The sequence below is a fragment of the Vanellus vanellus genome, assembly GCF_965231255.1.
Source record: "Vanellus vanellus genome assembly, chromosome: 4".
In the NCBI taxonomy this organism is placed as follows: domain Eukaryota; kingdom Metazoa; phylum Chordata; class Aves; order Charadriiformes; family Charadriidae; genus Vanellus; species Vanellus vanellus.
Genome location: NC_138909.1, coordinates 20608434 through 20622771, shown reverse-complemented (window position 1 = coordinate 20622771; position 14338 = coordinate 20608434). Strand labels below are relative to the sequence as shown.

The 14338-nt window shown below is 40.2% G+C and overlaps 1 protein-coding gene across 4 annotated transcripts in view; it reads left to right on the top strand.

Annotated features, from left to right (window-relative positions):
• LOC309671449 (mitogen-activated protein kinase 10) overlaps positions 1-14338 on the top strand; it is a gene marked incomplete at its 3' end in the record, with an annotated part of 118116 nt that overhangs the window by 30258 nt on the left and 73520 nt on the right. For 2 of the 4 annotated variants that reach the window (XM_082482682.1, XM_082482683.1), the window contains exon 3: positions 10400-10569. In XM_082482682.1, the coding sequence (XP_082338808.1) occupies positions 10400-10569 (170 nt within the window). Of the gene's footprint in view, positions 1-10399; positions 10570-14338 lie in introns of those variants that run through there. The other 2 variants (XM_082482685.1, XM_082482684.1) reach the window with 2 other exon arrangements.

The following is a 14338-nucleotide window of genomic DNA, read 5'->3' as shown; positions in this document are numbered from 1 at the left end:
TTCCATAGCAGTGCAACTATTATTTTTTTTAACAGAAAAGCAGGGCATGGGATTACAGAGACAAGATGTTGGGGACCTGGCCATGCACATTAAGAAAATGTTTAAAATGAATCAGGAACGTAAATTTACATCCTAGTTCTTTGGGACAGCATTATCACTAGTCTTTATTGCCCAGTTTCAACACATTCATGTCCCAGATAGAGTATGTCAATGTTTTTGCATACTGAAATTGGAATTGGTGCAGTACTGGTGCCACTGAAAGAAACCTTAGAATGAAGTTTTAGTTTGCACATTGAGGGCATTTTTGCAAACTTCTACTCAATTTGTGCTTTTACAAACCCCCAAAGAAAATGATTTTAAAAGCTTTAATTTCTCTTGATGCCTTATTTTCCCCTGTATTCTGCTAACTTGTTTTATTTTCACAGCCATGTTTACCTGTCTCGAACAAAACTTGTATAGACTTCCTAGATACAATATTACATAAATGACTGTTTAAAAATCACGGGATTTTAGAAAACTTTTGATTTTGCACACAGAAAAGACCAGCTTTATTAATTGCATTGCTCTCAATTGATTGGTTGTTTCATCTGGCCTGTTTATTAATTTTATCCTAACTTTGATAAACCACTTTAATGACAACTATGCTTTAATCAGATTGGATGGAGTTACTACTTTGACCATTAAAGAAACTGTCTCGATGCAGAATGTCCTATAATGATGCCCTCTATCCAATGGGAAATTTATTGGTATTCATAAGCCATCGACGAACAGTGACCTAAATCTTAGATTTCTGGGACTAAAGTGGTACTTTATAGTATCAAGTGCTGTCTATTTCTAACAAAAGGTGTGACTAAATTATTCAGCTTCTTATAGTCTTTACTTATAAAAGAGAGAATCTTTTCATTAGCATCTTCACAGTATATACTGTGATTATATAATTGTATTGAGAAATGTAATTTTTTGAACACTGGTGTTATGTGCCTCTTCTTTACCCTTCTTTTTAAAGGAAGCCATGATGTGTACTGGGGCATAGCATTTCATGTAGTCAGTCTTCTTGCTTCTCTACTTGTGTACTAGAAGAACACTTCTTAAACAATACCCAGTATTTCAGTGTAATTCCGGTTTCCTGAGAAGTGTAAGCCATTTGAAATAAACTGTATTATCAAGAAATGCATTAAATAAAGAGGAGCTGTTAATCCAATCTTGGCTCTCCTATGCTCTTAACACACTGTGCTTCTATGTTCCCTTCACTACTGTTGATAAATTGAGTTTATTTTTCATTTCTTAGGGTTGCAATGTTTTGGCCAACTTTTGGTGATGCCATTTCTCTTTCTTAATCTTAATTGTATCTTGCTTCTTCCCATGTTATTGCTTCTTTTTCAAATCTAGGGCCACAGAACAAACTGATTAATACAAACTGCAGTATTTCCTCTCTTCCCATTTCTCCTGCGGGTTAGATATGGCTGCTGCCATCTCTTTCCTCTGTTTTGGACACAATTCCATGGTGTGTCTTTGCTAGCTTCCCATCTCTGGAGCTGTGCCTGAATAAGATGTCTCCGGACATTTTTACTGTAGCTTTCTCATTTACTCTTAATTCTTTCTTTCTTGTCTTTTTGGCTATATTTTCCATTTGGATCACTGATGAAGTTCCTGTCTGTAAAGAAACCTCACTCTCTAGGAATCTTTTCTCTCAGTGTTTCTTCATCAGTCTTCTCATCATTACCTTCTTTGGTACGATGACCAGAGTTGGATGTTATCTATGTGGCAGTGTTGAATCCTTCAGGCATCAAGGGAGTGAGAAATCATTTTGAACTGGTAGTTTTGTTGTGCAGATATACTCACATATTACTCATCTCTTATAAGTCTGACCTGGAATGAAGCAGACATCTTTGGGTGACAGTGACCTCTGATCAACACGTGATACCACAGTTACAGATGAACTACAAAAAATTTGTACCTGTAAGAAAGAAGCAATTAAAAGTAATCAAAACTCAGTGAAAACGTGCAGAATAAGTGAAGATCGTGTGTTTTGAGTACATATCAATGAAAAGGAAGCAGAAGGCAATCCTGTTGCTTCTTGTGTAATCAGAACTAGGTAAGAGCCAGTTCTGAAGGTGCTGGGTTTTTGGTATCTCAGTTAGAAGAGAAGTAGTACAGTGTGTTTAAAAATAAAACAAACACCCTGTACCCTCCCCCCCTCCCCAAACAAGCCAATACTTACGAATATTGTACTCCATCAATAACACAGCCAGGCATAGGCAATCCAGGAGGTTCTTGGATTGCATTGACGACAACTTCCTTCTCCAAGTGGTTGAGGAGCCAATGAGGAGAGGAGCTATGCTGGACCTTGTCCTGACCAACAAGGAGGGGCTGGTAGACAGCATCAAACTTAAGGGTAGCCTGGGCTCTAGTGACCATGAAATAGTCGAGTTTGAGATCCTCGAGGCAGTGAGGAAAGCATGCAGCAAACTGACCACCCTGGACTTTGTGAGAGCTGACTTTGGCCTCTTGAAGAATCTGCTTGGTATGGTGCCATGGGATGAAGCGCTGGAGGGAAGAAGGGCCCAAGAAAGTTGGTTAATATTCAAGGACCACCTCATCCTAGGTCAGGAGAGATGCATCCCTACAAAGAGGAAGGCAGGCAGAAAAGCCAGGAGGCCTGCATGGATGAACAAGGAGCTCCTGGGCATGATCAAAAGGAAAAAGGAGGCCTATAGGGAGTTGAAACAGGGGCAGGTAGACTGGGAGGTACACAGAGGAATCGTTCGAGCAGCCAGGGATCAGGTTAGACAAGCTAAAGCCCAGATAGAACTAAATCTGGCCAGGGACATTAAGACAAACAAAAAATCCTTCTTTAAGTATGTCAGCAAGAAAAGACAGAGTAGGGAAGATGTGGGCCCTCTCCGGAAGGAAACGCAAGAACTGGTTACCCAGGATAGAGACAGAGCTGAGGTAGTCAATGGCTTTTTTGCCTCAGTCTTCACTGGCAAGGACTGCAGCCACACTGCCCATGATGCAGAATGCAAAGGCGAGGATTGGGAAAATGGAGAATCGCCCACTGTAGGTAAAGATCAAGTGCAAGACGACCTGAGGAATCTGAAGGTGCACAAGTCCATGGGACCTGATGAGGTACATCCGCAGGTCCTGAGGGAACTGGCAGATGAAGTCGCTAACGCACTAGCCATCATATTTGAGAAGTCGTGGCGGCCTGGTGAGGTTCCTGCCGACTGGAAAAGGGGAAACATAACCCCTGTTTTCAAAAAGGGAAATAAAGAAGATCCGGGGAACTACAGGCCAGTCAGTCTCACCTCTGAGATCGTGGCAAGATCGTGGAGCAAGATCGTGGAGCAGATCCTCCTGGAAACTCTGCTGAGGCACATCATAGAAAACAAGGAGGTGATTGTTGACAGTCAACATGGCTTCACCAAGGGCAAGTCATGCCTGAAAAACTTGGTGGCCTTCTACGAAGGAGTTACAGCGGCATTGGAGAAGGGAAGAGCAACTGATGTCATCTACCTGGACTTGTGCAAAGCGTTCGACACCATCCCACGCGATATCCTCGTCTCTAAATTGGAGAGACATGGATTCGACAAATGGACCGCTCGGTGGATACAGAACTGGCTGGACGGTCACACTCAAAGAGTTGCAGTCAACGGCTCGATGTCCAAGTGGACACCAGTGACAAGCGGCATTCCTCAGGGGTCAGTACTGGGACCTGTACTGTTCAACATCTTTGTTGGTGACATGGACAGTGGGGTCGAGCGCACCCTCAGCAAGTTTGCTGATGATACCAAGCTGTTTGATGAGGTAGACACGCTGGAGCGGAGGGATGCCATCCAGAGGGACCAGGACAGGCTGGAGAGGTGGCCCCAAGCCAACCTCATGCAGTTCAACAAGGCCAAGTGCAAGGTCTTACATGTGGGACGGGGCAATCCCAAGCACAAATACAGGCTCGTCGGGGAATGGATTGAGAGCAGCCCTAAGGAGAAGGACCTGGGTGTGCTGATTGATGAGAAGCTCAACATGAGCCAGCAATGTGCGATTACCGCCCAGAAGGCCAACCGTATCCTTGGCTGCATCAGAAGTGTGGCCAGCAGGTCAAAGGAGGTGATTCTGCCCCTCTACTCCACTCTCGTGAGACCCCACCTGGAGTACTGCATCCAGCTCTGGAGTCCCCAACATAAGAAGGACATGGACCTGCTGGAGCGCGTCCAGAGGAGGACCATGAAGATGACCCGAGGGCTGGAGCACCTCTCGTATGAGGAGAAGCTGAGAGAGCTGGGGCTGTTCAGCCTGGAGAAGAGAAGGCTCTGGGGAGATTTTATTGCGGCCTTCCGGTTCCTAAAGGGGGCCTACATGAGAGCTGGGGAAGGATTTTTTACTCAGGTATGTAGCGATAGGACGAGGGGGAATGGCTTTAAACTGGAAGAGAGCAGGTTCAGATTGAACATTAGGAAGAAATTTTTCACTCTGAGGGTGGTGAGGCACTGGCACAGGTTGCCCAGAGAAGTTGTTGAGGCTCCATCCCTGGAGGTGTTCAAGGCCAGGCTGGACGTGGCCTTGGGCAACGTGGTCTAGTGGGAGGTTTCCCTGCCTATGGCAGGGTGTTTGGAACTCAATGATCTTCAAGGTGCCTTCCAACCTAAACCTTTCTATGATTCTATGATCTAATAAGATCTGTTTTAAAATAGAGTGAGCAAAGCAAATGTAGTGAAAAGATCAACGATTAAGCAATCAAGATTGAGTTGTTTTCAAGGGTCAGTTGGCTACTTCAAAGGTTGACTTCATAAAGCACAGTAGATTGTGTCTGGAGGCTAGGACAAGACTGCTGCAGAGAGATTAAAATAAGGCAGAGAATTAACCTCTGAAAAAAAACAAACACTCAAAGCACACTAAAATGAGGAAGACTGGGTGACTAATACAATCCCTACAGGATGGGAATGAGAAAGAAGAATGGGGAACTGTGGTGTGATGTGCCTGATAAGATAAAAATCTGTAATACTACACCCAAACATACACAAAGATGAAAAACCTATTTTTTGTAGGAGACGATCACTATCTAGGTACTTTTGAGTTCAAGGAGAGCCAGAATAAGTGAGATTTCTGGCAAGAAAAATAGATATTATTTCTGCCATTAATGTGCCATATACAGAATATACAACAAAAAGTAATTTAGTAGGCCTTTCTATGCAAAGATACTTTGTATTTTGCAAGTGGTGGCTTCTGTGGCCATCCAAATATACAAAGCAAACCTGTAACCATTAAATCCAAAGCAGAGGATTCAGTAAATGTCTGTTTGTCCCAGAATTCTGTCAGTTGAATCTTCTGAGAAAATGAGACCCATACAAGTGGGAGGGTAGCCATTAAATTAATAACGTTGTTGACTTTGCAGATGCACACAGGTGAGCAGGGCTTGCCTGTATGTACATTTTTGGAGCTGGCAAGAAGACTCTGAGGATTTTACCATGCTTCAGAATATCAATTTGTATAATCTCAGTATCTGACTTTTAAGGTCAAATTGTAGCTTTAAGACATTATGCTTTTGGATCCTGAAGGAATCGAAGGCATCCACCTCTGAAATGTGCTGTCCTCCATACCAGTCTCTTTGTCTGCAAAGGTGGAAACAGTGGGGGCTCCTGGGGAGCCATTGTGATTGCCAGCTCACAACATCCTCTCTTTTTCATCCTGCTCATCTTTGAGTGCCGTGCCTACTGCAAATTAGAAATCAGCCTTTTGGTCTTCCATCTGATTCTTCTCCTCACCTGCATTCATACATGTGGAGTCATTTACTTGTTTTCAGCAGCCTTGAATCATAGCACCCTTAGTAGTTGATGCGTTCCTGTAGGTATTTCTGTGTGCAGACAGGGAAGGATACTGATATTGACATAAAGTTTCCACTCAGTTGATGCCTGCTAACAGACTCTTTGACAGCACTCATTGCCTTGGAAAGGCAAAGGAGAGTAATTTACCTTAAACTGCCATTAGTATGATTTGTATTTATAAAAGCTAAGATGTATGAGATACTGAGCTGTAAGAAATTGTAATGTTTTAGGCTCATCAATAATAGGAGGAATGGTGTTCAGAAACAAAGGTCTGTCAATAAAGCTCTTTTATGGGGTAAAAATGGACAATTAAAATGGGATATCAGGAAGCAATTCACCTCATAATACAGAAAAAAACATAATTTTGTTTCTGTTGTGCTTTTTAACCCACTCTTGCTCTCTGTGTTGTGAAACAAAAACAAAAAGGAAAGGAATGAACTTGTACCTGTGTGTAATGCAGTAAGTTATTTGACATTCACTGAATTTTAAATAATTGTTCTTTGAAAGCAAAACGTGTTCTCTAAGCATTTAGTAATGGTGAGAGTATCATTTTCCTTCATCTGAAATGCTTGAGTCCTGACAGTTCATTTTCTTTCCTCTTCCCCAATTGCCGGGATATTAAGCAAACATCATTGTAGATATGGCTATGCGTTTAAATGACCCAACAAGGACAGTTATGTTTTCAGGTCTGAAAAACTTTTACTTTTCTTACTTTTAAATTTCTCAGTATGGAGGAAGGAGAATGGAATTAGGTGTGTGTTAGCAGTTTTCAATTAGATTCTGGAAAGAGAAAATAATGGTGTATGCAGTCTTGTACATGTGAAATCAAAGTTAAGTTCCAGTCAGTGTTGAAGCAATGTAATTTTGTTTTCCAAATATTTATGGAAACCGAGAACAAATGACGCTCCAATGTATACTTTGTCTCTGAGGAATAATCTTTCATGCTACTGAGACATCTAAGAAACTAGATGTGTTTTGTTCAAAGTGAAAAGGATGGAGAAATTTGCCTTTGTTTCATACTTGCAATGTTTACTATTACTTTGGGGCCCCAGTATTGTAGCTTGCCCAAGTTCATTTGAAGTTCACCTGAAAATTAACTCAGTGAAATTCACTTTTCTATAGGAGACCTATGCATCTTTACTTTGACATACTAAGTAGTAAACCACATTGCCATGTGTATGTATACCCTCCCTTTGCCCAGCTAATTCTTAATGAAGTGCTAATTCCTTGTTTCTTAAGATGTCAGTATCAATAAAATTTGAAAGAATTTTTGTTTTAGGTAGACAGAAGGGTGTATACTGGAAATTCCTAGCCCTGTGTGCCTTTCTGCTGTCAGATAATCAAAGCTTTAACTTAAGTGCTAGTGCAGAACTTGTAAGCATTATGCAGTAAAACCTGAATCTGAAATAGCTTACATGGTGTAGTTCACAGGGTGGGGACCTCAAACCAGGGCATATTAACTGCTATACCAACTCCAAGACTTCTGGAAGGGGTTTGAGTGAGCACTGAGAATGTAACAGAACGAGACCAAAATGTGTTGCGCAGGTTTCTTTAGGATCAGCAGTATGGATTTGAAGATGTTGAGAAAAACCTTTTAATCAGGGTTTCAAACTAAAACTGACATTGACATGCTCTATTAAGAGTATGAATTTCCTTGCTAATGGGAAAAGCTTTTTAAGGTTAATTTTAGAGTGAAACAAAACTGCCAAAAAGTGGCTGTTGTATAAATTTGGAGATGGTTCATGATTTGATTACGTGTCATCTTGGTTTGGGGATCTGATCAAATGTGATTAATCAAGTAACACTGTTAATTCATTGATTTAGGGATTTGATTTAAATTACAATCATGACAAGGATAGTTGTGTCATTCATCTCTTATAAAAGTAATCAGTACTTTGGGCTTAAGCAGTAGGCTTACTGTGTTTTAATTTTGCTTATTTAGACTTTTGTAAAAATCAGTGAAATACAAAGAGTAAGTTCTTTTGTATTTTTTTTAGCAGTGTGGGTTTAAAGGAGGCAAATTAGTAGATGACAAGGAGGCTGTTTGGCCTGTCCACAAAGCTGAAGTGTTTGTCACTCAGAGGAGGCGTTTGGCTTGGAGTGAACTTCAGACCAAATCAGCCTGTCTTGAATTTTATAATTCTTGGTGTTGATATTGTCTATCAAAGCTCTTTATGGCTCACAGATTTTTAAGTAGACAGACTTTGAGAAAAATATTAATCTAAAAAGAAAAAAAAATTCTCTGAAAAACAAAACAGTCTTTGCCTTTCCTACTCACACACAGTTAGGAGCGGATTGTCATACGAATGGTTTGTGTTACGCAGAGGACAGCTGCTCATCAGAATACATGTGTGTTCTAACCAGGTCTCACCGGTTGTGGTCTTCTGCATTCCATTGATCAACATCACTTTAATTGCCGTTGAAATTACTGAAGCAATTGCATACATTCATTATCAGTATAACTGAGGTACTACAGAGTGGTTGTTCTGAGATGTTTTAATTAATTTTTAAGACGTTCCTGGATTTAAAATAGCCACCTGCTGAACTGCAGTAGTTCAGAAATCCCACTTTAGACAGCATGAGACTCCTGAGGCCAGTGGTTCACAGGGTCAGTCTAACTTAAAAGCAAGTAATTTTGATGTGCAGGATATTCTAAATGTAGAGTGGCAAAGTATCTTTCCCCATGTAGCTCTGTCCTACATGATGAACTGCTGGGTAGCTTGGGAGTGAGGATGCGACCAAGTTATGGCAGACCTGGCTCACCCAAGCCTTAACCGAGTCATCTGGCTTGTTTAAAGTCATCTGGCTTGTTTAAAGGCATCTCTCTTCACTTAAAGGAAGGAGTTTTAAGAATAAAGCTACACAGTGCGAATCAGATGCGGTCTGTCTGTCTTCAGATGAGAAAAATTTAAACCTCTTTTGGAGTCATTTCACTCTCTGTAAGCTTGAATTTAGCACTGTGTCAGTGTCCATAAATCTCTCACTTTCTGCATTTGGGGGGGGGGGGGGGGGGGGAAGAAAAAAAAAAGCCTTCCCTGGTGTCTGATTAGCAAGTGAATGTAATGTTTCTAATTGTTCTTCTGAAATGAGGTTTTGTTTGAATGAACAGCTACGTTTATTAAACTGTTTCAAAGTCTCTAAATGAGGTGTGGTTAGGATCAACCTATGCTGTCCAGTGACAATGGGACTTCCAGTGAGATAATGAACAGAAAAAGAATATTAATTGTCCTAAGGCAAACCTGAGAATCCAAGTTCTCGGCAAGGTCTGTTATCTGTTTTTAATGACCAGCTTTGTGGAACAATGAAATAATGTCCTTCTAAATCAAAAAAATAATATTCCCCAAATCAACTTCATATTTTTCCCCACTCCATCAAAATTCAACTTAGTAGTCATAGTCACATAACACGGTTGATTATTCAGCTTTTTGGGGGAAAGCAATTTATAATAAAGCAAATAAGAAAATTTAGAAGCTGCATTTGCGAGCACTAAAAATAAATGCATGGATAGAGAGAGATGAAGGCATGTTTTGGTTTTGCTTCTCCTTATAGAAGGCATTTGGAAAAGTCTTGACTTTCATAAGTGAATTGTCAGTTACTTGAGGACCAACCTGTTGTAATATGCTGAACTTTTGCATCCTGTGCTCAGCATCACATAGTATAGAATCCTAAATAACAAACACTAAATTCTGATTTTTATTTTAAATTATTATATACTTTGCTCTGTAGTCTTCAGGGAACCAAGCTCACTAGTAGTCATAAAATGGTTATAATGTAACTTTCTGCATAGTAATTCTACAAATTTGGGTGAGGTTATGGCTGAGCAGTGCTACCTTCAGTGCAAGCATAAAAAGTTTATAGTAATTTGTCTTTGTGTCATGAAAATTAGCATTTGCTTAGGACTAATGCATTTGTCAGGTCACAAGAGCAACTCTTCTACCCTTAGGAACCCAGAACTTGGGAAGATCTCCTGAGCTATTGAATGATCTCCATGATACTGAGCCATGTCAGGTCACAGTTCATCTCACAAACCGCTGTTTCTTTTGCCACTCCTGTTAAAAGGTTCTCAAGGCCTTTATCATATGCTCAGGGAAAGTATTAGCACTCATGTGAATAGACTTGTTTGCTCTATTTGACCAGCGATGAAAAGCCTAATTCCTACGTCTCTTGATGCGCTTCTGCACTGATGTAAGTCTTCTCATGTTACAACAAGATATTTATTGCAATACAAATGAGGGCAGAATCAACATGAACGCATAAGCCAGTAGTCATAAAGCAGCAGCAACAGCAAGCAGAGACCAGTAGTTGAGAGTAATTGTGTCACAAACATTAGCTGGAGAATTCAGTAGCTTTCTTTAATCAGTGGGTTTTTATGGTTACTTCCTGGGTGAAAGAGGGTTTGATGCAGTCTTTCAGAGCATTTGAGTATTCATGTAGATCTGTGACAATGAGCCTAAAATTACAAGAATTTATACTGGAAAATTAAGCTGACTGTGTTCTATCAGTATTCTGATGTTTTACCAGCCTTGGTTTCTATGTTTTTTCCACTCTCTCCCCCCTTCCCTTCTTCTGTACAACAGGGATTTGGGAAACAAGTGGATGTGTCATATATTGCCAAACATTACAACATGAGCAAAAGCAAAGTTGACAACCAGTTCTACAGCGTGGAAGTAGGTGACTCGACCTTCACAGTTCTCAAACGCTACCAGAACTTGAAACCTATTGGCTCTGGGGCTCAGGGAATAGTTTGGTAAGTATCAGCAGTTTCTCTTATGCTTTTAAATCGGATTTGCCTTTCACATTTCTTCACAGTTTGCTAGCCACAGACATTGTCTAAAATTGCAAAAATAACAGTGAGGCGATGGACATCCTGAGGCAGAAGGAGCTTAGTGGTTTGCTAATAAATTCTCCCGCTGGTGAGAAGGATAGCACTAGGTTTGTTTCTCCACAAAGCAAAATGTAACTAGCAAGAAAGCGGGAGAAAGATCTCACCATAATTGACAATTGTGGCACTATTTCCAGAGGCAGTGCAAATAATATTCCGAGTACACCCTGTAATTTTAGTCTTTGTACTGTAAAAGTCACTGAGAGCAATATAGAAACTTGTCACATCCCATAGCGTTCTCAAGTATTCAGAATGGAAGCCTTTCGAATCGAGGTAACAGCTAATGCTTCCTTCATTTCTAAAAGGAGATGTTGCAGTGATGTGAATAACGTGAACAAAAGACACAAATTCAGTAGCTCTCCTAAATAATAAAAAGGCTTATGGAATTTGAAATTATTATGTTCAAAGGTTAAGATATACTGGTTGGCTTTTGCCTCTGCATTTTTTGAAATGGCTCGTAAATTTCAGTGTCTTGTATTTAAATGTCTCTGTGCAGGCATTTGTTACCTGTTTAATTACAAGACAGTAGGGTAACTAACACAATCTTTGAGCTATAACTTGATCAGAGATGAAGTCTAATTCCATCTGTCATCTTTATTACTGCTCTTTTCTGACTTTGATGTGGTGTGTGTTACCTTACAGTTGGAGGCAATGGTAAAGCAACAGGTTCCTTTAATCTGGGGGCACACAGGCTTCCGTGGATCATTTTTATTGGCACTATAATTGACGGTGTAAAAGCAATTAGCAGCACATCCTTAGGTTTCGGTCTGTGACTTCCAGTGGTTAGTATACTTTAAGTCCACACAAGTCCAAAGATTGATCTATCTAAATGATCAAGTAATTTATTTCATATCTTAAACACAAAATGGCTAAAAGTCAGTTTAAAATCAGCTTTGGTAAAGAAACATACTTTGTGTTGAGTACTATTAGTGTTCTTTTTGCACTATTTGTCCACTTCGATATATAGCAACAGATGCTTTTTCTTCCTACTTACTATCCTGTATTAGTTTTAGATAAAAAACAGATTTTGTTTGTCTCTGCAACTGAATTGCTGTAATGATCAATTATGAGCAGCAAAAAACCATAGAAGTTAAGCTAAATAAAATCAATAACATCCTGTGAATTTGTCTTTCGTACAGTTGACAGGCAAAAATTAAGAATGCCTTAGGAAAGAAAATCCAATGAGAAAACAAGTTAAATTCAACTGAAAGTTGACACAAATCCCCTGAAATGGCTGAGCAGCATGGATAGGCCATAAAAGGTCTTTCACAGTTTGATAATACAGATGTAGAAGTATTACATGATAGATGAGGAATACAATGAGCGTTTTTGCTTAGTATGTGTTACAGTGTAATCTACCTGTCATGAGCCATAATTTACCAGAAATACATTAATAAACTATGAGTGAAACGTGAAGAGTCAATGGTGAAGTGATAAATTCACGAAAAAAATTGTGAGATAAAGTTGTATATTTTAGCTAAGGGAAGACAATACATGATAAAAAAAATATTCAGTTGTGTAAGTTTCTACTTGAAAAATAATAATAGTTACATAGTAATAATAAGTTTATACAGTAAGTAGAAACTTATACTGCTTAGAATCTGTAGGTATTTTGATGGATATAGGGTTACCACTAGAAAAAGCAGATTAATTTAAGGGAAAAAATATACTGGAAAAGTGCCTATTTGTGGAGTGCTGCCAGCTCTGGTGGAGAAAGTGCTTTGCCCTGCTCGTCTTGCTCTTTTGCAAAGATCAGCCATGAGTAGTGCCTCTATGAAAACAGTGGGAAAAACCCAGGTCATATTTTCTTTTAGATCCAGTGGCTCTGTTTATACTTAATGACTTGTTGTTCGAGCAGTGTAACAGATCTGTGATGCAATTCTGTCTCTTAGCGCCAGAATTAGCAGAACTGTAGGAGCTGAATGGGTGATTTCTGATCGTTCCCTCTACCAATGGCAGACACAGGTAGGATAGCTCAGAGGGGTTTAGGCTCAGACTTCTCCTAGCATGCACATTTTCTAGATTTTCTTTCTGGATAATTGTAGGTAAAAGGACACTACCTGTTGTCTGGCTGGAGTGATGGGCTACCCAGCTACTGGAGACAGCTTTAGTGCACAGCGGTATCTGGTTTTATGGAGTGATAAAGGTAGAGTGCTACTGGTTAAATGCGAAGTACCCTTTCAGGAGCGAGCTGCTGACAGGAGTTGCGGCCAGTGGCTTGCTTCTTGACTAGTCTAAATTTTTGTAGCTTGGCAAGCGGAGTTCATGCTGTCTTCTCAAGGCTGGAAGAGCTGAACTGGTGACTTTTCTGCTTTGTTTAGTACTTGGCCATGCAACCGTAATTCCCACATCTTGATAAAAAAGGGCCTATTTAATAATAGATTTTTCAACAATTTGACATCAAATCTCTCACCACTGATGAGGTGCGAGATATTCCATGCCAAGGACAGCCGCAGCACTAACTTCAGGACCGAACTGCACTTGCTAGCAACAGCTTCCCTCTGGGATGTGGGACCCCACACGCCCAGCATGCTGGCTGCCATAGCACCTTGCTAGATATACTTGGACAGGCATGCTGTCTGCAGCCCAAGAGGTAACTGTAGAGGCAGAGGGAGTTGGAGGAGTGTCATGATGTTTTTCAGGCTGATCTGGAACCTGGTGTTCAGGGTTCCTAAGCTCTAGGTTCCACAGAGTACTGAAATCTTTCTCATACAAGTCTACAAATCAATGTCAACATAAGCAGGAGCATTTCAGTGGAAAATAATTCATGTCGTGGAACAGAAGCAGGCACGGGAAGCAGGGAATATGGCTATAAAAGAAGTTGGGACTTGACTTCGCTTGATTATTCTGAAAATTACATCAAAGACAAAATCATTTTCTTGCTATGAAACCATTAAAGTAAAGATACTAAGGTCTTCAGGGGATGATAATGTATTAAATTATGTGAAAGAGAAAGCCATATGGTGTGAGTGTTAGTTACAATTCTCATGCCCACATGAAATAATTATAAACTCGGTGAGAAAGTGGTATTGGCTGTAGACGTGGTGCATTCGGTATCTTCAGAAATTAATTGTGGGAGCTTTCAAGGGGATTTTTGTTAACTATGTTCACAAAATTACTTTTGCTAGCAGGAACAAAGCAAGCTGCTTAAAGTCTCTTGAGCAGGGAAGTTCCTTTTCAATCTGTAAAAACTACTCTTAATGCAAGTGTAGGCTGTTTGCTCATCATACTGACATTTACAAGAAAGACAATATAGGGTGTGTTTGCATAAAATTTTCATGTTGTTATAGGCCTGATGACAATGGGACATAGTTGAAACAGAGCTTGTAGTTTATTGGACCAAACTGTAATTGTAAAAACTAAGCAGGCTTTCAACCACACAAGTAGATTTTGAAGTCTGTGACAGAAACAGAAAACATCAAAGGTAAAAGGAGTTGAGAACAGTTTTCTGGCATTAGATATATGCCACTTAAACCACTCGAAGAAGAGGTAGTTGATACCCCTCTGCAGTGTTAGAAGGGAGTTGACAACTACCTTATTTTACAAGGGGGAGAGAGACAGACAGGTCACTTACAGCCTGCATGTATGGGTGGTTTAGATGAGGGTGGAGGGAGAGGAATTCCAGTGTTCCATA